Genomic DNA, 26,367 nt, shown 5'->3' with positions numbered 1-26,367 from the left:
ATACAGTTCTTCTGCTGTTAGTTTCATCTATGTTGAGTATGCTGTGTGTTGATCACTTAAAATGTATTTCATAAACTTTTCATCAGCATGGACAGCCAACATATGCTCACTCACTGGAAATGGTGTTTTAGGAGAGGCTTGTGAAAAATTTAGCACGGTTGTAGAATTTTAACCTCTAAGAAAAACACTCTTAACCTTAATTGATTGTTACTGGAAAACTGGACCAAGTGAAACCAATAATACAGTTTCACTTGCCACGGTTCAGTGGTGGAGTAATTATGATTTTTTTTGTTTTTATTACAGAATGTTGGAAAGTATTAATGACCAAATAAAACCAACACAATTTCTAAGTTACCTCAGGACATCAATATATGAGAAGCTGTTTAATGTCCTTTTTATCCAAAATATGTGTTTCAAAGAGAAAATGAACACCTTCAGGCCGCTTGACACCAGGAAGTGGCAAGTTGTCACTCCTTTTTATTTCAGTGGAGGCCTGGCAGCAGCTTTGCTTCTTCTTCCAGTAGTAGTAGGGGCACTGGAGGGAGTGTGTGTGGTAAATGCCCGTCTATATGAGCATGGCTTTCGGCTGTTTCTGCCGCTCAAGTTTGACTAAGTCAAACCTTTTCAGCAGGCAGTTGGTTGTTGTCCAGTCAAACAGAGGAGGGCAGAGATCAGTGGTGAATCACAGCTACACAGAGCAAATCTACCTCCTCAGCCTTCATGGCTGGTAGCGTTTACTGTTCTTTACTTCTTTGATTTGGCAAAAAGAAAAAAACAATTAAGTCACAGAAAATAAGGTCATGCAATTCAGCACTATAACTTTTTCTTTTCTTGCTCAGAACGCCACATTTGCCTAGAATATTGAGGTTTATCAAACATATAAAATATACTCCCTCTTTACACTCACTTTTACCCCACTTTTTAATGTATGATTTAGATATATGCAAAGTGGCGGCTGTGGCTCAGCAGAGCAGGTTGTGGAAGGTCGGTGGTTTGATTCCTGGCTCATCCAGTCTGCATTTTGAAGTGTCCTTGAAGTGCTGTATGAATGTGTGTGAATGGGTGAATGTGGTGTCCATTGTAAAGCGCTTTGATTGGTTGATAATACTAGAAAAGCGCTACATAAGTGCAGTCCATTTATAAAATGTTTATTCATTTCCTTCAGGGCTGCAACTAATGATTCCTTTCATTGTTGATCATTGTTGATTTAATCTGCTGATTATTATCTCAATTAATTGATTGTTTGGTTTATAAGGATCAGAAAAATGCTTGTTATAATTTCTGGCTTTGACATTCGATAAAACCCTTGACTCATAGAAAAATATCTCATTTGAACAAGATTGGTCAGTGTCAGCCACAGAGGCTCCATGCTTTACTCACTCATCTACACAATGAATGGCAGTGTTGTGTTGTACTGTAGCCACTGAGGTTCACAAGTCAGCAATCCATTGGAAAGTATGACCTTTTCTGAGTTGTACCCCAGTCTAATTAGTTGTTGACATTTCTAGTTATTCAGTTGAGTCACAGGGGCCTCAGCGGCTCCAGCTGATATGATGTGAGGAAATTATAAAGAGGTTTTTCTGCACTGTTGGGACCCCAAGCAACAATGCGTAGGTTGACTTTTTATTCCATTAAGGCTAGCTTGTGGGTCATTTGTATGCTGAATTAACAGAGTGAGACTAACTATTCACAACATGTTGTAGGACAAGATGTGTATGTTTACTGATAAGCAAGGCAAGTATGAAAGTACCAGATTTTTGCTCAGAGACGTGATGTGCTTTTTGAAAGAATAAGAGAAGAGTAGAACTGCACGTATCAAAGCTCCAGTGGCCAAAGCTGACAGACAGACTGAGCTGATGTGGAAAGAGTACAAATGGAAGTCTGCTAACTTTGAGTCTTTCAAAGTCTTTGGTGTCATTTACAAAAATAGAGGTGCACCAGTGATTTAACAACTCTGCAAAGTCTGAAGTCTGTGACTTGGACTTCACTCAGTGCAAGTTATAATGAATGCCTGAGTCATTGTGGTAATCTTTAATATCTCAGTTAGCTTTATGTGTTTCTAACGATTTGTTAAATTCCTTAACAACTTGTAACCAGGAAGTTAATTTTCCAGTAGATTCTGATAAGTGGGAGAGGGTGGAGATGGAAATGATTTTTTAATATTCAACTACCTACAAATACCACTGAAGTGCGTCAAGTGGTTATTTAACTAGTGTAGTTTGTAATGTTTTTGGTAAGCACTGAGTACTAGCAAACTGCACTCCTAAATTCAAACTTGATATGGGGGGAAAAAGTAATTTCTCATGCACAATGACACATGATCAGAGATGGATAAAATGTTAAATTAATGATTTGACATTTTGTGAAATATGCTCATTCCCTTTCTTTTTCTTTTCTTTTTCACTCAGTGGAAGAATTTCTGGTCAGTCTGTCAAGTTTCATAGTTTCCTTTCATGTCTGTTATACTCGCTTTTGGGGGCACTGGTGATGTCTACTGCTGCCTTGAGCACCAAAGCCGTTTTCTCATATGACCTCCTGACAATGTCCAGATAATCAGGTCCTGACATTGTGTGACATTGTCCAGAGTTGCCCTTTCACACATGCAGCACACAACAGTTGCAGTACTTACTCGATGTGATTTCTCTGGACAATGACCGGCTCTATTCACGCATGAGCTTAATCGGACATTACATGGACTTTATACTAGGGAGCTGGCACAGTAAAGTCCATTTAATGTCTGGTCCAACTGATTCGGACATTTGCATTCTCATATGCAGCTCCCCAGGGTAATGTTGAAATAATTCAGGGTTGCAGTGCGTGTGTGAAAGCACTACAGAATATCTTTTCTCAAGACTGAGATGACAGCTGAGGATGGGCTCGAGTATCCTCTCCTGAGGCACTAGGAAGAGAGAATGATGGTGACTCAGTCTTTCCCCAGTAGAGAAGACAGGATGGGCAGGCGGGACATCACAGACTGACGAAGACAGATTGAGTCATGACCTTCAGCATGTTTGGTCGTGACCTCCTACAGCCTGGTCCCAGAAATCTTGTGTAAAATCTTGCTCCCTATGGGTGTGTAAACATTCATGTCTGAAAAAGGAAAAAAATAAAACTGTACAACATGACATGTGAATGATGAGGGACAGAATACAGATTAAAACAGAAAATAGAAGTAGTACTCAATACAAGTGAATGATCTGATACAGCAGCAGCAAAGCCTCTTGAAAACAATACAAAATCTTTGCTGCAATTCTTTTGCATTTTGAATGGTACTAACACTAGCACTAACTCAGATATGTATGGATTTTTCTGGTCTGTTTATCAGGAACTCGAGGAGAATTACCAGCGGGCGTACTCTGAAGCTCTGACGGCTTTTGGAAATGGAGCCCTGTTTGTTGAGAAGTTTATTGAAAAGCCAAGACACATTGAAGTACAGATCCTTGGTAAGTGCACTCTGCGATTTCCTTGAACTCAGAAGCAGGGCGAAGGTAGGAAGAGAGACAGATGAGCAATGAGAGTGAATAAGATTTATTGGCCAGTAGAGGATTCTCCACCCATTACTTTTTCTCATTATAGTGGATGTAACTCTACAAACACTCAATATTACAGAACTGCAATTCAACACCGACACTTATAGGAAGTGTCTGCTCTTAGAGCATATGCTGTACTCTACATGTGAATATGTATTTGTGTGTGTACGGTTATTATTTAACAATAGAAGTGCTTAAGTTATTGGACATACATTTGTCTGTGATGTAGCAGGGTTGTCTTTATGTGTGCATGCAACACACAGAATTTACTGTGTGTGTGTGTGTGTGTGTGTGTGGTCACTTGGTCACTGTGATTAATTACTGTCCTCAGGGAATGCAGGGGATTTTGTGAAATTTCTGAATTACCTGTTAAAAAGCATATCTTTGCCAGCCCTCTTTTTTTCCTGCATACCCCTTTCCCTACTTTCCTTCCTTACTTTCTCTTCTACTCTAAATATTCCCTCTGTTTCATTTAGTTTATTTTGGCTCTGACATTTCTCTACAACTTTCCTTCTCAGGCCTGTTAAACACTGTAACTAGCAGTGATCTTGCAGGTCATACTGTGTGAGATGAGTCATCAATTTTGGGTCATGTCAGATTGTGAGATTAATATGTGGTGATACAGTATACAGTGTACACCATAAGAATTTTGACAGTTACACATTTTATTCTTCAGTCTTTTTGCTTCAGCACATAGAATTATAATAATATAATAATATAATAAATAATGTATACTAGATTAAAGTGCCAAGTCTTTGAAACAAAAATTATCTTTATTGAAATGATGGAAACAGGAAAGTCTGGACAAAAAGAAGGAACAGCTCATGATCCAAAGCCACCACCTTATCTGTGAAACTTGGTGGTAACTCTTTGGTGTCTTGAGCACGTATGTCTCCAGTGGAACTGGCACACTACAATTTATTGATAATTTCACTGCAACAGCATGGATGCAGGGGTATACAGGAGCACTCTGTGTAACCTACTCAGATTCAGCCAAATGCATCAAAACTAAGTGGATGACATTTCATCATCCAGCTGGACAGTGATCCTACCCATACAGCCAAAAACCTTTCAGGGTAAAGAGGTGGAATATCCTAAACTGGCTACCAATCACCTGAGCTCAGTCTGATTGAGCTGTATTCCACTTTCTGAAGACTAAAAAGCAGAGAGAACCCACAATAAGCAAGCTGCAGGTGGCTGCAGTGAAGGCCTGGGAGAGCATCACCAGGGAAGATACAAAGCTTCTGGTGATGTCTTTGGGTTGAAGACTTCAGACAGTCTGTGACTACAAAGGATTTTGCACCAAATATTAACCAGTAGCTTTTGAACTACTTAACTTTGGGGACTGTTTATTAAAGTTGGGGTAGGCAGAAATCTAGAAAAACGGGGGGAAAAAATGCCAGACAGCCACCCTCCTGCAGCTCTCCCCTTACAGGAATATGCATGTGCTCCATACATGCTCGCTAAACAGGCAACACAGCAGCAGCCATGAGGCTTTGGCTACAGTTAGCAGAAGGCTAAACTATAAGCAACATTCAACATAACCACATAGCAACTCATCGCCTTTTCATTGTAAATCTACCTACACAACAAACCACTACAATACTTGTAGATATAACACGAAAAAGGAAGTTAGCAGCCTATTACCTATACAAAGAAGTACAAGTTCTCCATCTCTATAACACTTCACTGATATTAACACACATCCATCTGAGGGACATGCACACGCATCTGCATTTGTAGAACAGCCAATAGGAATGACCCAAAAGACCTGTTTAGCCAAATTACCTTATGCTGAAAGGTAATGATGGAATTTTTGCCCAGTGACGCCAAAAAATTACTGCCTACCCCAGCCTTAAAAGGGCTATAGCCCCCACACTGTTCTTTCTGTATTAACATAAACCTACTCAAATTCAAGCTGAGACTTGGCACTTTAATGTAGTAGCCATTATTTTACTTAAAATTGAATGTGGAGAACCCCCGAGCCTGAAAAACAATTGTGTAACTGTCCAAATAATTATGGTCTGGACTGTGTGCATGCAGAGACATGTCATCAACTCACATCACCCATCTGCATCACTGTCATTAAAATGCATCACAAGTCTAAGTCCTTGGCCTTCGTGCTGGCACTGTTTTTAAATGGGCCTTAACATAGATAAACACCAAAGTGATATCTACAAGATGAGGGTTACATGGCCAACAGAGGCAGTTGAGCCAGCGCTGGCTAGTGAGCTATTCTGCCAGCATATTTACTGTTGACTATAGCTGTTGACCTCCACTGGCTGTTTGAGCTGTTATTACAATAAGAGGCTCAGCGATTTGTTGTTTACAGTAATTCTTTTAGAAGAAATACAACATTTTCTGGTTTGAGGATTTGCTGATTTTTCTCAGTTTTGTGTTATTGTAAACTGAATATCTAAAAGAGTAATCTATTAAATAACTGACAGATTCATTTCATGATTTGGCATGAAAATGTTAAAAAAGTTGGTTTTCTGTGTAATACAAACGTAATTTTTGATAAGTATAACATTATGTTGGATGTCTTTTTTCATAATGAGACATTTCTCTGGCCAGTCTTTTGCTGGATTCCCCATGCTTCAGAGCACTTCAGGGAAAAATCTGTGATCATAAAACAAATTTTAAAGATATTTAAGTGAGCTGTTGAAAAACCCCTTAACTGTTGTTTCCAAAAGAGTATGTTTTACAGCATGTATAGTCCAGCTAGTGGTCACATTACGAAAATTTAGTCCTAAATTTCTGACACTGTAAAAATTTCAACACAGGCTATCTTTGATTGACAAAGCTCTACATTGAACCTGGGACTAAACAATGTTTCTTTCACACCTCCTTCACTTGACTTCAACAACACTATTCAACTACTCCTCCTTCTCACACTCTTGATTATTTCATAATTTTCTTTTAACCTTCCTCTGTCATTTTCTCACCTATTTGTCTCTTCTCTCCCCAGGTGATAAATATGGTAATGTCATCCACCTCTATGAGAGAGACTGCTCCATTCAGCGAAGACACCAAAAGGTGAAGTCCCCATTTTAAAATTCATCTAACCCAACTTAATGTTTGAATGTATTTAAGATCATCTCCATAGCATTTCTTCTGTATTAGGTAGATTAGCATGAAGTGGATGATGTGAAACAAAGGTCATAAGCAGGAATCGCACCCCAAAGCAGTCCACTGACTATACTAAAGGTTGTAGTGCTTTATTTCCCTTTTATTCAGGCAAACGGGGCAATCGAGCAACATATAAATAAAAAAAATAAGGTAATTATAGTCCTGATTAGAGCAATGATTGAGGTACTACTGGCCCTGGGTATCATAGAGGTCCTGAGCAGCAGGGGGTAAGAGGATTATACAATACAATACTAATTCAAATTAGCCACTGCTACTGCCGATGAATAGAAGTCTTGGAGACAACTGCAGCAGCAATATAATTCTCCACCAAATCAACTTGGATCAACAAAAACAGTTTCTTTGCATCTATAGCTTTGAAATGAATTACCATTCATTACCCAGAATGAATGGTATTTTCAGGATTCTATTTATTTTTTTGTTTGGGGGGGGGCTTGTTGGCATGGGAAGGAAATTAGGTATTCTGACATCACCTGATTGTCAAAAATAACAAATGTCTGAATACCACATGAAAGAGAAAATGGAAATTGTCATCTAATCGTCACTCAATATGACAATGCTTTCATCAGAGGAAGCTGTTTAATGTGTAATGTTTAATTTATTGTCACCTCGAAGCACTTTCAATCATGTGTTTTCATCACTTTCTTCCTTTCCTTTTAATCAAATTATAGATGATAATCATATTAGCGACTCTGTTCATGCCAAAGCTGCTGTTCTTTAATTCTGTGAGACTTAATCTGCCTTTGCCCTTAATCTAAGATCTGTTTGAATCTCAGAAACAAGAATAGTCACTTGTTAAAATAGATTTGAGATGGTAGAGCGCCGATGGGATATTTTTAGCTTTTCTCAATGTCTTGAAAGTGCTGCTTTAGATTTAGATTTGATAAAAATTTAATTGAGTTGTTGTGGTTTTTATTTTTTGAAATCAGACACGGGTCACGTTGTTGTGAACTAGATTCAATTAGTTCTCTTGGATGGTTTGACTTGTTTGACACAGTAGAATGAAACAGACCAGCCTCCAACATGGTGAACCCTAACCCTACCCCAGCAGCCATGGCCAGACCAAATGAAAGGCTGAATGTGTTTACAGATGATTCACTCCATCTGTTTTGCTGAGGCTTAAGTGTCACATACTGTATCAACCGTATGCCTACTGTAGGAAAAAAGAAAATTCAGTTGTGAATTAGGGGAAAAATTTGGGGTTTAGGGGGAGTGTATCTTTAAAGCTGCACTAAATGATACTTTTATGTACAGCAGATGAAATGATTGTAATGCGAGAGGGATCCCTTGTAGTGACGAACCAATAGAGAATTAATTCCCATCCCTGCTTTTCCCAGCACCTCTATGGGGAGCTTCAGCATCTGTCGGCTCATTGTTTTCATTTTACAGCTTGCAGTGTTACTGTTCTGGTTTGTTCTCAAAGCTCTCAACACTGTTCTCACTTAAAAAAAAAAAAAAAAAAAAAAAACTCCCACTTTACACTACCTGCCCAAAACCAAACACCAGACAGAGCAGATAAACATAATAGATCATGCAATGGAAAATACAGTGCTGTCAGTGACCATTTTCCACATTTTGTTTGCAGTCCAGATCTCACTTTAAGTGTCAAAATGAATTGTTAGAACTGTTTCAGTTGAAGGTTTTATAGGTAATAAGCATATCATTGAGTTGAAACATGTAAACTTTGTTATCCTGACACTGACACTTTACTGCTTTTTTTATTCTGAAAATCTTGTGTTCACTGTGGCATTATCAATAAAATCCTGTTGTTTTGAAGGTTGTGGAGATTGCGCCGGCTTTCCAACTGGACCCTCATCTGAGAGACCGACTTCATGCAGATGCCGTCAACCTCGCCAGACAGGTATGGTTGCATGTTTGGTGTTGAAGCCAGTATCCGTCAACCACAAAGCTCTGATGATCTCTGCTTTCAGTCTGTCAGGCTTTTTCCTGAAGATTTGGGTTAACCAGACCATTTCATTACATTAGGGAAAATGCTCCCGAGGGAAACTGAGGAAAAAAAGTTTTATGGCAGGACCTCTACTTAATCATATTTTAATCACCGAGTGCACACAATTAATAGTTGTGTATTAAAATATTGTTAAATATTCATGTGGCTGTAGCCTGATGTTAAGAGATCTTATTCCCAAGGTAGTAATATTTCTTCTGAACTGTCAAGGCAGGTGTCAGCACTGTGTGGTGCTAGAGTTTTGACCACTTGTTAAGAAAAGTTGGCAGACGTGAGGGGATGTTGCTCACTGAAACTGAAAAAGCTTTCCTGGCGAGCATGCTTGAGCACTGGGTTGTATTTAGGAAGTCTGAGCAAAATCCCAATGCTGCTCATTTTTCTGTCTATAATTGGTCTGCAAAACAACTGGATACTCCCCAGGAATTTTAATGCCTTGTGTACCTGTGATTCAAATGAGGGGGACATTAGTGCTTTGCCAAAAATGTGAAAATGAAAATGCTATTTGAAAATGGGTGGAAATAGATGTCAACAGTGCAGGCAGTAAATGCAATTCTGGAAATGAGTGTTTGAACAGTTTTTGAGTGTATTTTTTTTTTTAACAATTTTATGATTATTGTCACCTCAATGGTGCACTTTGCTCAGGTAAAAGATGCAAAAACATTCCCTGCAAATGTGAAAGCTCACCTTGTATTTAGCCTTTAAAAAAATTAAATTGCAGTTTTTGGCTTCAGTGTTTCCAAAAAGTTGTCTCAACTATGACAGTATCACTTAAAAGTCAAGCCTCATCTCTCAGAGGAGCTTTCAAGTAATGGCTTTTTCAGGTAATGGTCCAAGTTGAGGAATGGATAGAAGTGAGGAGGGAAGAGTGGAAGAGGAGGATAGAGACATGAACGGTGATTTGCTAAAGAAATGACCTTGTTGATACTGATGGCGAAATGATTATATAAAAGAGAGATAGAAACTTTATGTGAGACTCATGATATAACCTTGCTGTAGTAGTGATATATTTTATTTCTGCGGTAATCAAATCACATCAGCCATTTTATGTGCTGTAGTGACAAACCATGTGTGTTCAAGAGCAGTAGCTCTTGTTCTTGTCCATGACTCTCTGCATATCACCATTTGAGAGAAGAGAGTGATGTGGATCCTCAAATGACTGTGTGGGTGACCAGTATCAACAACAGTACAGCATACATGCACGCTCACGCACATACCCGTTTACTATTCTTTAGAGGAGCTGAGAGGAGTTTTCATTTCCATCACACAGGCACAACCATGGTGTGCTGTGTCTGAGAGAGAACATGCTGTTGTTGTTGCGTGCAGGAGGAAGATTTCCTCCTGCATGCAACAACAAATTCAAGTAAACTGAATGATTTAGTCAATCTTTATTTCAAATGTTATATTTACAGAGATGGCATAATTGCCATTATCAGTAATATATTTCAGTTTCTTATGGAGGCTGTGGTTTGCAGATTTGCAGTATGAGTTCAAGGATTTAAGAAATTAATGTTACTTATACAGAAGCCTGTTAACAGTTGACATTAAAATAAGAGGAGCAGACGATGTCACCAATAGAAAGACAATAAATGAGGCACAGGCTGAGTTAAAGCTTTCATAAACAGGTAGCAGATGAACAGTGAGAGCTGTTTCGAAGTTAAAGGAAGGTAGAAGTGTTTTGATTTATGTGCAGGTTATTCTATGAGACCGCTGTGGTAAGAATAGGAGTCTTCCCTAGATCAGTGCAGACATCGAGTAAGTCCTCACAAGTATTGTAACACAGGCATGAGTAAAAAGTCTCACACACAGCTGAAGCATCAGACCTGCAGCATTTGCAGATTATCACCAGGGGTCTCACTTTCTCTTGGCCTCATCTTCCTTTTTTCTAGTTCCAGACGCCCCCTCCCCCTCTGGCTCTCTTTTCCCTCACTCCCTCCCTCCTCTCGTTGCATTTCCCTGGTATTTGTTGTGATTGCATTTCACTTTGTGTCAGTCCCCACAGTGAAGGCTTCCACTTCAGAGCTGAGCCCAGCTCTCACCGCAGGTGCTGAAACCTGCTCCCTGAGCAACACTGAGGCTGAACTTCGGTAGTTAGTTGGGTATTATTAATGTGTGTGTGTTTGTCACAGCCTGTGTGTGTGTATGTGTGTGAGAGTGAAAGAGTGCAAGGTGACATTTATTTTTAATGTGTTGTGTGATTCCTTATATTGAAGTGATAGAGATGGTACATTTATGCAGAATATGTGTGTTAGCGTATAACTGTAGCTCTCGACCATACACACACAGAGACACATTAACTGGTATATATGTTTGTCTCCGGTGGCCAATTTTCCATAGTTTACTATTTTTGTGGAGACATTTGGACTCCAACTCTTTCAGTGTTGCACTGAAAGGTAAGAGCACTGAGGCACTTCAATGCATCCAGTCCAATTTACACTGTAATTAGAGCCTTTTCATTGTAATTAGCAGCTCATTGGAGTGTAATGGTATAGTATTCTGGACAATAAACTTCTATTGTATCGTGTGTGTACACGTGCACACCTGCAAGTGCACTGAGATAGTCTCCCTTGCTTTTGCTTGCACTCATACACCACACCAAGTGTGTAAAAGCATGCTTTGTTTACACAGAAAGATATTATGTGTGTATATAGAGAAAGATACACTGGATGACATATTGTCCCCCACTCTTGATTCTCTGTGCTTGCACACTCACGTATATACACATTTACTGTCTTTTCTCCTACTCCCCAACACACACCTGCTATTTCTCAGCTCTTATCTGGTCTTAATGGCAGCTCCATAGTGCTGGCACTCTGTCCCCCTTCATCTCGCCGTCTGTGCGTATCACCCATCTTCCATTATCAGCAGCCTCCATCTGAGTCTTTCAGAGAAACAGCACAGTCTTTGAACTTGCTGCAGGCCACAGCATTTCCTGATAGAATGTCCTAGAGAACAAAGTTGCCTGGCAACACTGACGGCTACAGGAAGTTACTTCAGCTCTCAGAAAAAAAACAGTTGAGCTCAGAGTGGTGGATATCAAGTCAGAGATCACAGGAAAATCAGATATTGTCAAATAGCCCGCTATGCTGTTATGTGTTATCTGCTGCTCAAACAGCTGATTTTGTACTCGCTTGGAAATGGTTATGAGTTTATTTTTTTCTCTCCTCAGCTCTGATTGTCTGGCTGCCATTTCTCTGCCTTGTTGTCTTGGTGTTTTCAGGAGGAGGACCATCGCTGACATTTAATTTAACCAACACGTGATATCTCAGCCAGTCCTGATTAGTTTTATGAATGATACATCTCACTATAGTAGTGAGGTTTTCATAATCAGAGTGATTGGACCACTGATTGGACGTTTCATTTCCTGCTCAATCATCAATGTGCTGCATGTGATAGGTTTGTCTTTTTAATACCTGTTCGATACTGTGCTGCTGTGTTGTATTGGGTATTTTTTACTGTGGTGTAGATGGAGCCGCAGGTAGCAGTGGCCCCCTTCTGCTTTGTTCTGCTTGGTGGGCATGAGTTTTTATGACAGGAAGTGAATACCTGCATTTGGGCATAATTCCTCCTTTTCTCCGCTGTTGACAAGCTATAGAGTGTAACTACAAAGACATAAAAATAACATAACTCAGACACTGGAGGTTAAATTTGACAAATGTTGCTACACTCAATCATTTACAAAGTTTCAAACTGCCCCAAGATAGTTGTCAATAACAAATGAAAAGTGTTACATTTTTTGCTGGCTGGCTGTGCGGGCAGCTGCATAATTCATAGGACGATATTTACTGTTTGACAACAGATTAGTTACCATTTCTTTTTACTAAACCGCTGAGCAGGATGGTCATTAACATTGAATGTCCTTTCCTTTGGTAGTTTCAGGAGACAATATTTATTTTGTGGGATAGAGTGAAAATGGTCCAATGTCATTTAAGACTTAAATGTCCCCACAAGGTCTCTCTACATTGTGACTTACCTAGTCTTTTCCTGCTTTGAACGTTTCCCTTTCTTCAAAGTTGGTTCATCCATTCCTTTAATTGCTAATTCCCTCTATCACTTTAACCATTGTTACAAATGTGACTAGCCTCAAACTGCCAAGATCTTGTTTAACTGTTAAGGATATGTGCTGCATGTCATCATAACATTACTGACCAATGAAAGAAATATCTCAATGTTGTTGCACCTGTAAAGTACTGTAGCTCTTTCCCAGTATCATCCACTGCCATCAACAGTGTTCACAGCTTGGTTTTTTTTTTTTTTTTTAGCACTTCAGTATATACTTTACTGTATACTGTGAATGTCTGGAAAGTACATGTAATTCCACCACAGTAGAAGGGATATTTGGGGGGGGGGTTTAGGCAGGGCTTAGCCACCATGTCCAGTTACTGGCAACATTTTGCTACCAGGCTACTGGTATTATAAACTGCTTTGTTCTATTTGAACCCACTGTTTTCAGTGCTCATTGTTTTAATGATTCTTTTGTGTGCTTCAATTTCATATGTACATAGTAGCAGTCAGGTTGTTTATTTACATACATATTCCCATAGTAACTGGACATGCAGTCTAATTGAAACAGATTATATAATTATAATTCCTTTTAACTTGTGGTTTCTTTTGCTGTTAAAAAATAGGTTTTTATATCCAGTCCCTATGTGCCGATATAGTAAAATATCTGACCATGGCTTTTGCCAATTTTCTATACTCTTAATTTTTTTTCAGTAATATGCCGCACTGTCTCACCCACACTTTGGGCTTTTTCCAGTGAATCTTGGAGCTGTCTTGTTGCAGTTTGGCAGCAAGTTTCTGCACTCTTTTCAAGCCTATATATCATGATTGGGATTTGGCAGAGGTAGCTGCTGTGAAGGAGAGTAAGCAAAGGGGAAAACATGAATCTGTGAGCCACAGTGATTAAGCTTTTGGAGCTGCAGTAATGAATTTTGTTCTTTTAATGTCATCTACAGTCTACAGTTTGAACATGGTTGAAGCCACACTAGCGCATTAGAATTGTACAAGTGTGAAGGACATGTCTCACACAGGATAAGTAACATTGAATGGAATGGCTGTTAGCTAAACATATGCACACCTCATTGACTGCTAGTGTTTTAGTATGCATGTAACCTCACCTTAGATCTGTGGCAACAAAACTATGCATCTAGCTCTACATTTTTCTCAGTGTGTCTGTGTGTATCTGTGTCTGTGTGTGTGAGAGGAAAGACAAGCAGGTGTGTATTTATAGGAGACTTTAATGTCAGAAAGGCCTCTGTATGCCTTTTTTTGTTTCCTGGCATATCTATCGGTTTAACCTTAAGATGAGGAATAGGCAGAGTTATTTGTCAGATACTTGTGCGGCTGTAATTAGGAATTCAATTCTGGTACTTGTGTGGGTGAAGAGTGCTGACAATTGGGACTTTGTTGCGTTTTACACTGTGTATGACGCAGTCTCACCCACTCAATTTTGTTAGTGTTTTTTGGGGTGGTGAAAAGGGAGGTTAACTTTTTATTTTTTGGCAGAAATTAGCAGACAACATTGAAGCCGGGCCAGAAAATGATTCTTCTTCCTCTTTTGGGCTCTCGCAGAGCAAAAAGAGCGGAAGAGGGCAGAAAATCTGCCAATTTGAATGAGGGATGGAGAGATTAGAACAGGAGATAAAGATTATTAGAAGAAATTATTTGCTTGTGTTCAGCATTTCTCTTTTGTCTGTCTGCTCGATTTCTCACCACCCCCCAAAAAAATGCTACTCAGAAGCACAAATATGTCCAAGACTAGTCAGCATGCTCCACAAAGCAAAGTGCATATTTCTGTGTGGCAGTGAGATGGCACAGTGCTGTGTGTGTGTGTGTGTGAGTGTGAGTGAAACTAAATTACTAAATAAGTAAATTTTGGTCTGCACATACACATGCTAATATGCTTATGTGTAGAGTAAATCTTCTGTGATAGTTAAAATCTCCCTGTTTCAAAGAGCAGATGTACTTGTTTATTTCTCAAAACTGTGCACTTTATAATTGACAAGTTATTAAGGTTGGGTATTGTTTGGCCATGTTCTGACAGGTGCGTTTAAAGAGGTGCAGAGTCTAAGTTTGTTGAAATAATGATTTTATTCAACTATTTATTGAGTTGAGTATTTATACATTTTCTTTTGCATTTTTCCAGTGTTTGAATTCAACTACGGTGCAACAGGTGTCAATTTTGATTGACTTTGTTTTCTTGTTCTCCCTTTTAATATGTGTAACTTTGTATAAATCATTGTCAAATCAAATCAACTTTTTAATCATAACCTGATAATAATCATGATAATTCTAACATCAAGTACCACTGACTGATGTGATATTGATTTTAAGGAATGGAGAAAGAGATATATGTCTGCATATTAATTTCAGAGAAGGAAAGAGTCCCTTTGTTCCCTCCGCATTTGTGTGAGTCTTGAATGTTTGGAGTTTCAGTTACAATAGTGTGAGTGTGTCTATGGCTTGACTTCACCCATAATTAGATAGTAGCACCTACGATTGGTTTGTGAGTGTTCAAGACAGACTTGTTTGTGTGTGTGTTTGTGACATCACATGCTTCTTTTGGTGTTTGAGGTCTCTTGCTCCATGTCTTTCAGTTAAGCTCTGTTTGTGTGTACACACATGTCTGTCAATCCACTGAGGGTGTTAAACGTGGAATTAGTTCTGCTGTCAATCATGGCGACGGTGAGTGAAGAGATGACACGCTCTCGCTCAGACGAGTCATGTCCCCGGTAGACACACACTAATTCATTTGGGGGACGAGGAGGGGTTCAAAAATTCAGATTGACACTTTGTCCCTGGAGGTGGTCAGTGCACTATAAACATTACTACTTACAGACCCATAAACACCCTGCATATGTATATGTGTGTGTGTGTGTGTGTGCGTCTGTGTGTTTTGTCCCATTTTTGACTTCAAAACCACCAGCACTTTTCGCCCTGAAAGCATATTTTAATATTCCATCAGGAAAACCAGCATTTGGAAATGGGGTAGATGAAAAATGTTCCAATCTTTTTCCCAGTGAGCTCATGCATCAGTCAGTTTTCATCTTGTTTCTTTTCTCTGGTTTAATTATTTATGTTCTGGCTCTCATGTTTGTCTGTTTTTTTTTTCTCGTTGCCTTGACTTCATTCTTGGTGTCTTCACCTGTTTTCTCTTTTCCTTTTCCTGGTTCTTTGTACTGTGTCCTCCACTTTCCTTTTCAATACTGTAGTATATAAATCTGAAAATTAGCTTCTGTCTTCTCTGCTGCTGAACTTATTTGTTTTCTTTCAAACATTTTTTTCTCTGCATGCTTTTAGTTGCAGTTAATACAGGAAGGTCAACATGGCATGTTGATAAATCATTTTATACATATATTAAAATCTCTGTTTGCTAGGACTAAAAGTATGAGTCACAATGACCCAGTATCAATTTTGAAAATCCTAAGATTTCATTCTCAGTGAATGTGTGCGTTATTGCATTGGTTATCAACCTGTTTTGCTTGGGACCCTTCAAAACTTGACACAGGTTGCATATGTTTGAGTTGGATGCACTTCAACCAAACAGTGATTTTGATTTTCCGATTGATTCATTTCTATAGTTGTTGGAAACCACCAATTATTTCTCTCTTAAAAAAAAAAAAAAAAAAAAAAAAAAAAAAATTAGAGAAACATCATTAAAATAGACAATTGTGAAGAAAATGATTTTTTCCCTAGTCTTTCTTCTTTCTCTTAAACCCTCATAGTTTTCTATCCATTGCATTAGCAATGAATGTACTGTAGGTCTGGTTACTTGTTGCAAATTGTACAGCTAAAGAAGTATCATATGTAAAACATATTCATCAAGGAAACTAAGTTATTACCACATACACAATAGCAATAGATCTTGGGTCCAAAAGTAACATAAGATTTTTATGTGTGTGGTTTAAAAATAGATTTTTAAGTTGCTTTCATTTTTATACAATGGTGGAAATCCTGTAATCAAATTGAATTAAAATTAATCAAATTAGATGATCTTTCCCAATATAACACTGTATTTTGTTGTTGTAATGCAGTTTTTCAGTCTATAACCAGTAGTGAAAGCTGCTCTAAGCACCCAGTGTCTGGAAGCTCTCTTTTGGAAAACATGGACAGAAAAATGGAGTTTCACAGAAGGCCCACGAAATAAGTGTCACTGTAACACCTGCGCGATTTCATTGACAAGTGGTCTGAACGAAGCGCACTGCAGAAACACAGCATTGATGAAACAAACCAACAACAATGCCCTTTTCCTTTCCCTTTTCATGTGCTCAATTGTCTGCAGAAGGCAAAGACAGATTCTGCTGTGGTGTGTGTAATGTAGGATGCATAAAGTAGTGCAGGAGTCTTGCGTGTCAGGGTGACATTGGCACTTGTGATTGGATGGTGGTGCTATTTTGAGCATCCGTGGCTTGTATCCTTATGCCTGGAGCATCCTCATGCATTGAAATGGACAGTGCTTTTTATTGCTGATTTATTAACAGGTGTGTGTGTGCGTGTGTGTGTGTGTATGTGTGTGTGCGTGTGCGCGCAGATTTAAGATGACATAAGGCTTTTTGGGAATAGAATCCCCCAGACAGGAAAGTCAGCGATCTGAGACCGTCTAGAAGGGAGACAAAGATGGAGAGATGGACGGAGGTATAGATGGGGTGAGATTAGACGGCGAGAAAGTGCTAGACTGTCAGCACTAAGGAAGAAAGAGGGATGGGATGGAGAGAGGGGTATACAAGGAAGGAAAATGACAAACCTGTTGTTAATGCAATGAATATACAGAGTCAATGTGAGCTGGTCGGAGGATGCAGAGACTGAGACAAGAGGAAGTAAGGGAAAGACAAAAGAGGGGGAGGTATTGATTCTTTCCGCCAGCTGGGGGGAAACTCAAGCCAACTGTGCTTTCTGAAATTAGAGCCAAGGGAGTGGTGGAGGGATGGAGGCAGGGAGTGGAGGATGGAGAAGAAAATGGTGGGAGAAAGCAGCAAGGAAGCTTGCGCAGTGTTTGTATCACAGTGTGCGGTAATAACACTAAAGAACAGTGAGAAGTGGATTCATATGAATAATAAATGCCCACAGCAATGTTTGGTAAAGAAGCAGGATAAGTGTACTAAAACTGCAAAATGAAGGCACTCTTTAGTAGATGGTTTTTATTTTTATTTTTACTTATAACAATCTACAGGTGGAAATGATTTTGAATTATTATTTTGTGTCAACACATTGGAACAAAGTGATTTTAAAATGGTGATAAAGGAAACAGAGATGCAGTTAATTAATGCAGGTTAGATAAAAACCCAGCAATCAAAACCTCTCCCCAACAAAAAAAAGACCGTTGAACCAACAACCAAAACACATCAGGTACCAAACAAAGACACAGATGAATTTGATAACACTTTCTAAATTCCCCACAAACACATAACACCGGGAATGAAAATGAAATGGAATGCTAAAATAGTTCTAAAGGTAAAAATGGATCAAATGATTGTGGAAACAAGTTAGAGAGGGTGAAGGTGACTGCTGTAAACTCAGACAAAAAAACTAAAACAAAGCACTTTAAACCCATAATGGCCAAAAAAACAAAAACATAGAAACAGGGGAAACCAAGCAGAGGGACCATCACAGTAGCTACCTAGTTTATTGTAATTTTAATAAATGGAAATATATTCCAATCTACATATTGGATTTTTTATTTATTTGTTTTTTAATGAAAAACCATTAATTATGTCAGCATACCACATCTCTCTGTTCACTCTGTGTGTTGATAAAGTTAATGAGTGACACCTGGTGCCAGAAACATGTTGATCTTTGGTCACTGCAGATACACATTTTGACCTGTTGTTATAAAAGTGGAAGAATTCTTCATTTTAAAAGTTTTAAAGGACCAGTGTGTTGGATGTAGTGGCTTTTAGTGGTGAGGTTGCGGATTGGAACAAACTGAATCTCCCCTTCCCTCGTTCCTCCTTTTCCAGGTGTGTAGGGACGAGGACTGTGGCCGTCGTATTTGGGTCCAGACCTAAAACCTATAAATTATTGAGAATTGTCACATTTTGCCAGAGCCTTTCTTTTTTAACTGGTGCAGCTTTTCTAGCCTTTACAGCACTGGCCACATGATGCTACTCAGCCAATCATTGCGACATGAGTCAGTGAGTTAGATACACACATGGAGAGATGAGACAAGTCTGATAAATAAGTGGGGAAAGTGGCAGAATGGGGTACAAGAGGGGGAAAGAAAAGGAAAATATAAGCTGTTCAGTTGTTAAGTTGTGTTGAGAATGGTTGAGGGAAACTCAAGCTACTTTTTATTTCATTTTTGTAAAATTAAGCACTTTATTTTAAGATGCACATTTTTTGGAAACTCTCTGTTATGCTATTACTTAGTACAGCTCTTTTTTTTCCTTGAAATGACAAAATACTATTATTATTGTTAGAGAAGTTATTTATAATCCCTCCAGTTCACATCAAAACACAATTATGAATTATATTCCATTTCTACTTATTGATGCCCCTAAATCTTACACACTGGTCCTTTTTAAAAGGGTGTAAACTTTGTATTGGGGTTCAGAGGCTTAATGACAATGTTTCAGTAAATCCATTTTTATTTCTGCTGTTCTGTAGCTGCACTTAAGCCATCAACATTAATTTACTTATATGGTAAGATAAAGCACAACGAGCTGGCCCACTGTTTTAATGAATACTCTATTTTGTCTACTGCATGCACACATTGTTACTCGAGCACAGTGACCCACAGTTTGACATTAAACTCTGCAGTCAGGAAGTCCAGTCCATTTTGTTAGTTTCTAATTGAATTAATGAGTGACAGCTTCTGCCAAAAAAGACATTAGTCCCTGACTACTGACAGGCGTGCTGGGCTACCTTTTGGCAGAAGCTTGTAAATTACACTTTAGCTTGTAATGAAATCATCAGCGTCACATTGGGGTGTTGATTCCCTGTCAGGCCTCATTTTGCAAACACTGATGGGTTTGCACTAGATTACTCCTTATTCAGCATCCTAATGATGTACAGTATATCTAAATGGTTATACTGTAGTGCACAACTGTCCTGCTTTCTGCCAGCTCTGCTCTCTGAGGACTGAAAGAAGACGTGATAAACAAATTTTCCAAGCCTCTAATGCAGGCAGAAGAACCGTAGCCATAATGTGCTGTTGCATTCTGTATAAAGTAGACTCATTCAGATGAGCAATAAAGAAAAGAAATTTGCCTATGGAGAAATTAAATTGGAAAGAAAGGAAAAGTTTTTGGAGTCTTTTGACTAAATAAGCAGAAGCATCATCTCTGTGTTCTCTCCCACACAAAAGCATGAGTACTGAGTGAATATCCTGTCAACTATATTGGCCATTTTGGTTGCAGTTATGGATGCACAATGAAACTGGTAATTGCTACACTTACATTCATACACTGAGGAGAGTGAAGAGAAGAATGGGAGACGCCCGCTCCCCTTCACTTGCTCTCTCTTCCCTCATCCCCTTGTTTGACTGGTATAAGAAAGCAGGAGCTGTTAATGAAACATAAAGTGGCAGCACACACAAACATGCACTCAACAGACTCACTGGCATAAGCACTTTTCTCCCTGCTTATGCACATGGGATAACATGTACAAGACTTCAGTTGACTACTCCATCTTCTTCTCTCCTCACACCACCTCCTCCTTTTCTTTCTCTGACCCCCTCTCTACTCTACCTTTTTATTTTATACCGTCCACTCATTTTTTCTAATTATCAGCATTTCTGCACTATCCCATTATTTCCCCTCTTTCTTTCTGTCTCCTGCTTGTTTTTGTCTCTTTTTTCATTCCCCGTTTTTATGTGTCCTTTCTTTCAAATTTGGTCTCTGTTGCACTGTCACACTGTGACGGGTGTCTGTGTGTCTGCTCAGCGCACACAATACTCACCAATGCTCCATCTTTCCCATCAGAACATCCTGTTTTTCTTCTGTTTTGCACTTTCTCTGTAATGTTCACATTATTTTTTATTGCAGAGCATTTTTCTGGAACAAGATATTTAAATTGTAAATGAAATTGAGTGTGGATGAGCAGTTAACTCATTACACCAGCAAATGTGCTCTATATGGACTCATGGTGTGTGAATGTATATGTGATAGTGGATTAGTTGAGCTTCTAGCTGAAAAGTTTTTGTGTGAAACATAAAGGTGGTAAATCGAACCTGCACCCAATGGAACATGAGGCATAGTGAAAATAACGGATAACTGCTAACAGTCAAGTGGAAGTCCAGAACTGACACTGGAAATTGATAATCACCATAGTTTTTTCCCTCTTTTTGCTTTTTTGGTTATGTTGTTGCAGTACCTTGTTGGTATGTGTGTACGTGGGGGGTTCATATGTTCTGCATGTTGTAAGATGTTACTGTACTAGTACAAGAAGACAATATATACATTAAAAAAAATATACAGGGGGTAAAACTGAAATATACATTGAAAATTATGCAAATTCTGAACTATTTTATTGACCCTTTAATTGCTTACATGTTACTGTTTGGTTGTTTTGAGTAATGACTGAGCAAATTGTAAATTGTAATTGAAATAATGCACAAGAGGAATGCAATTAATTAAATTAAAACATATATGGTATAGAAATATCTGAAAATCTTTTAATATGATGAGGAGGTGCAAGTCTGTCACAAACTTACCAGTCACAGAACTATAAAAAACATCTGGCAGTGTTTGGCTTTCAGCTACTAGGAACAATTTTATATCGGTATTTTCTTCTGAGGTTGTCCTTTAATACAAAGTGTTAGATTATTTTGTCTTCCCCCATGTTTGTGTGTCTGAGGCCATGACAGTACTTTTGACTTGAGTCAAACTTCTTGTATGTGTGAGTATAAAATGTACTTTAGGTCTGCATGTGATTGGCTGTTTTTGGGTTAAATTGATAAATGCACACACACAGGACACAAAAACTGATGCAAACAGAAAAATGTATTCACACAACTATGTTGACAAAGTAGGAGTGTATTTGTGTGTGTGCCTATAGGCGCACAAAAACATGAGCTCAGTGTATGAAACAAATGCAAATGAACATGTGCATACTGTACTCATACAGGATGCATGATGCTGACACAAATTTGGAGTGACATATACCATACACACTGTCATATGGATGGACACAAGGCACATACACATCACACATGCATAATTAGGAATAAACACAAATTCAAAATCATCCCCCCTTGTATTTTTTTGCCACTCTTGTCATCTTTTCTTCCCATGTGCCTCCTCCTTTCTCTCTCTTCACTTCCTCACACCCTCCGGCTGTGTCAAACGCTGCAGTGTGGGTGTCGTCGCACGGGCTGCAGCCAAATCTTAGTTTAACACACACACTAAGCAGTGTGCGGACACATGCACACAGCTGCAGCCTTATGAAGTAGAAAACCCATTTCTGCCCTGACTACCTTTTGGAGAGTGAGAACGAGGGAGTGAAGGAAGAAGGGAAAAGGAGAGCGGGGGTGTGAGCAAGCAAGGAGTGAGATGGAGAGAGGGGGAGGCATCAGAGGGAGGGAGGGAGGGAGGGAGGGAAGGGGGGAGGTAAGTAAGCCCAGAGTGAGGAAGCCGTGGCAGGAGTATAGGAGGAAGAAAAATTGCTTTTGGCCAGATTTTATGTCTAAGTTACTAATTGTGTATCTCCACTGAGAGTAGATGTAAATGTGTTTGTGTGTCTGTGATTCAGTGGGCACACCTCTATGCATGGGCAAACATTAATCTTTGTTTGCGGCTGTGTGTGTGTGTGTTGTTGTTGCTTATATTTGGGCATGGGCATGTGTGTCTGCCCGCCTTTGTCCAGCTGTGTGTGTTGTGCGGTGCTCTTTGATCATTAGGCAGCTGTATTCACTCCTCCTCCTCCTCATCATGTCACAGACAACAAGCTCATTATACTTCCATTAACTGCTGACAGAGTGAAGGGTGAATGAGGCCAGAGCGAGAGACAGAGGGGACTGAGTGAGAGAAATAAAGGCAAAGTGGAGGAGAAGCATCACTGGCTGACTTGCCCAAAAATGAGGAGCAATGCCTGATATTAATAAAGAGGGATGAGTAGAGAACAGGAGAGGTTGGATGGGGTGAAAAGGATAAGAGATCAGGGAGGAGCAGTGGAGGAAGAGGGGAAGCCTTAAAATGTACCAGGGTGTAAGTGAGATGTGAAAGGAGGGATTTGAGAAAAGTGGGTGCTGTCAGATGGAAGTTTGATGGGAGACTTTGAGAATAAGACTGTGTTGACATTTTAACCTGTGGTGTATGTGATTATTTGAATTCACCACACACTGTGCACTTCAGTGATATAAAGATTCAACTTTCAGCAAGGCCTTCGTTTTTGTTTTTCTCCACAAAATCAGCATTTGACGAGCATGATTAGGAATGATCAACCTCAAAGTGTGATTTACCACTGATTTTTGATTACTTGATGGATAGAACAGTCATAACAAATCAAACACTGATTTGAATAGCCTCTGGATTCCCAAATGTGAAAGTTATTGTATTCAAAGACGCAATTAAATGGCATATTTGCTCTTTAAGAATGTAATTCCTGTTGAAACAGGTTGTTGAGGCAGGGCATTATGGTGTGACACACATGGTTTGCACATTTGCTTTAATACTCAGTGTCAAAAGCTGTCTTCAAAGATTATTCCTACAGTTAACTGGAAAGTGTTTATCATTTTAACGTGTAGGCTATTATGTTGTTCACCTTACCTGCAATTTAAAAGTTTTAAAATCAGTTAACTACAGTAAACTTAGATGTAACTTTACATTGTGTGGCAACCATAGTGGCACTTACTACTGCTTACATGAAAACTGGTCATACAGTCATACCAACATGAGAGCGCCACTCATTTAGAAATGGAGAGGTGGGGGATTGAACAGGGGGAAGAGGAGTAGATTAAGGCTTGTGCCGTGATGGGCCAGAGAATTAGAGAAACACTTTAAACATTATGGTCTCATATCACAGGACTCAGACGGAGATGAGGAAGAAGGTGGGAATTAAAGCTGAGATAGTTGGTAGAAATTTTGAAGCTGTCATACTTGATGTTTTAAGTGTTCCTTATTTAGTTGTCTTTTGCTTTGATTGGGTTTCTTCTAATAATAATAATAGAGTTTTGACCTACACACACACACACACACACACACACACACACACACACACACACACACACACACACACACACACACACACACACACACTAACCTTTAAGTTATTTCAAAACTGAATGTCCATGAAATTCATAAAACAAAATATAATGACACCTAATTTTAAAATTTCAAGCAGTATATTAGTGTAATTTTTTACAGTAATAATACCCTGTAGAGTTGGTGTCTCCAAGTGATAAGAAAAATGTCTATTTTTTACCTTTCTATCTCAGTTACAGGGATATGAAATATTTTCACATGTAGAAGTCAGCTGTCTGATATTTCATAAAAGGCCAAAGTTGAAACCATGAGATTTCTGCAGGAAGCAGAGAGAAAACACTTGAAGGCATGAGAGAGAGGAGAAACACATGGACAGGCAAAGGTTATGAGGCCAAGGAGGTAGACAAATGTAGAGAAAATAAAACATTATGTGGCATAAGATGTGTGCACACACATACTCTCGCTGCTTAGCTGTTTATTTTATGGTGTCATAAAGTGTGACAGTCTGAGTTGCCTTGCTGACAGCGAATCAGCCAGCAGACACTTTCCCTGAATTGTGTGGTGTTATTTTGGGATGAGTCTTCCTTTCTGTCTCTGTCCCTTCAGTACATCTAAAGTTATGGCTGCACTTTGCACTTGATGACTTTCTTTTTTAATTAATTGATTGTAAAGATCAGAGTTTATGAGTCCAGAATGCTGTGTCTCCACAGGTGGACTGTAAATTCCTGTTAGCTGTCTTCTGTGGTTGTATTGATTTAAATTCTGTCTGTATTGCCTTTCCTCTTTCTCTCCCTCTCCATTTCTCTGGCTTCTGTGTGTGCACTTTATGGCTACATTGCTTCTACACTATGTACAACTCCCATTACACTGCTGGCTGATGGCCTTACTGCTTCCATTTGGTTCACAGAAGCTGTCAGTGATGTGAGAAAAATCGACAGACCGATATATTTTTTGCATCCACACCTAAATTGATGTCGTCATGACTGTGAAATCACATTGAAACAGTTTGTCTGCAGCTACAGGATGGCTGATTTGTTTGTCATACAAATAGCTACTTGACACGCAGAAATAATGCAGATCAAATTCATTCTAGTGGCCGTATACACTTTTTGTCTGATGGTCTATGTCAGTAATTATTATGGTGGTAGCAGCAATTTTAAAGTACAGCTACAGTATCCAGAATTACATGAAAATTATAATTAAAATAGTACGTCCACCATGTGGACAAATGGGAATATATAGTCTCAACTCAATGTCTTGTTGTTCTATTCTTGTGCATTGTAAATAGGCAGTAGAATAAATAATATAGACGTTAAAATAAAATAATTCATGATGTATGTGTGATGCAGGGATGAACATCCAGTGCAGTGATGGCGGTTACTAATTCAGGCGTCAATGGCAAAATTTGTTTTAAAAGCCTTCACCTATCATCATAATGAAGCTATAATGACAGTTTTTCTCTAAACTGTCATCTTTGCTGTAGTTTAGTGACATGAGTCACATATATCATGTACAGTATGTTCACAACTCTGCTGCTTCTTGTGGCCCTTCTTTTCATCACTCTTACATCACACATTTGAGTCATTATTCATCTCAGTCCTCTAACACCCTGTCAGCTTCTCTTGCTGTAAATCTGCTGGCTTTGATTTTCGCTTATAGCTCTGCTAGATAATTCTGTTTCTTTCCCTGGCTTTTGCGGCATCTCTTTTCCCTTACTCTTACTCTGTTCATTGTCCAGCCATCTGCTACATTCACCATCTACCTCCCTCATCTGGTAAATGCTTTTTTTTTGTCCGTCTGCCCCGTTCATGCATCACTCTCGTGCCATCTGTCCATCTGTGACCTTTCAGCCCTTAGTCACTCTGGACACCTTTTTTTGAAATTTTCTTAAATTTTTGAGTTGAAAAGACTTATTTTCTGAAGGCTCAACAACCATAAAGCAAGAGGAGAAGAGAGTGATGAAAGTGGAGCAAAGGACAAGTGCCACATACGGAGAGATGGCAGTTTGGAATAATAACTTTTTTGACTTGTAGCCATGTAGAGGAAAAAGATGAAGGGAGAAAAGCAAAGGGAAGGATCAGAGAGCAGTGAACAGAGGGAGGGAGCAGCAGAAATTAATAGCTCGCACTTCAGAAAGAAGTGGTTTATTTGTAGAATACGGGTTTTTATCTTTTTGGGGGTTTTCTGAAAGGAGTTGCCATTTTTCCAAGGCACTGTGTGCATTCTTATCTAGCACTGAATAAACAGGTTTACAGAAGGTGGTTGGCATTATAGTGGTTTAATGACTAAGGATGTATGCCTCCAAGTGAAGGACCTGCTCCTGACCCTTTGTGTTGGCATTCATCCAGCTGCTAAAGTGTCCTTGAGAATAATATTAAGTCTCCACTAGTGTTAGTGTTTGAGCCTAACCTCTGACCTTTCAGTTGATGGGTAAACACAGTGAAACTACAGGAGGTCCTATTAGAACTTGGAATAATTACTTATAGCATCAGCAGTTTATTTTTATCAGTCAATCTAGGTGCATAGATGTTGGAATGGCTATGTTGGTCATTCAGTTTTTTTACAGTTTTGTACGTATATCTATTGA

The 26,367-nt window shown here is 39.0% G+C and overlaps 1 protein-coding gene across 1 annotated transcript in view; it reads left to right on the top strand.

Annotated features, from left to right (window-relative positions):
- The window catches only part of pc (pyruvate carboxylase), a 282,921-nt gene that overhangs the window by 19,396 nt on the left and 237,158 nt on the right, over window positions 1–26,367 (top strand). The window contains exons 7-9 of the mRNA XM_022758332.1: window positions 3,326–3,443; window positions 6,499–6,566; window positions 8,455–8,538. Of these exons, the coding sequence (XP_022614053.1) occupies window positions 3,326–3,443; window positions 6,499–6,566; window positions 8,455–8,538 (270 nt within the window). The remainder of the gene's footprint in view (window positions 1–3,325; window positions 3,444–6,498; window positions 6,567–8,454; window positions 8,539–26,367) is intronic.

This window comes from Seriola dumerili, unplaced genomic scaffold, assembly GCF_002260705.1.
Source record: "Seriola dumerili isolate Sdu_G_001 unplaced genomic scaffold, Sdu_1.0 BDQW01000295.1, whole genome shotgun sequence".
Taxonomy (NCBI): domain Eukaryota; kingdom Metazoa; phylum Chordata; class Actinopteri; order Carangiformes; family Carangidae; genus Seriola; species Seriola dumerili.
Note: the sequence above shows the minus strand (reverse complement) of the source record. Positions and strands in the feature narration are given on the sequence as shown.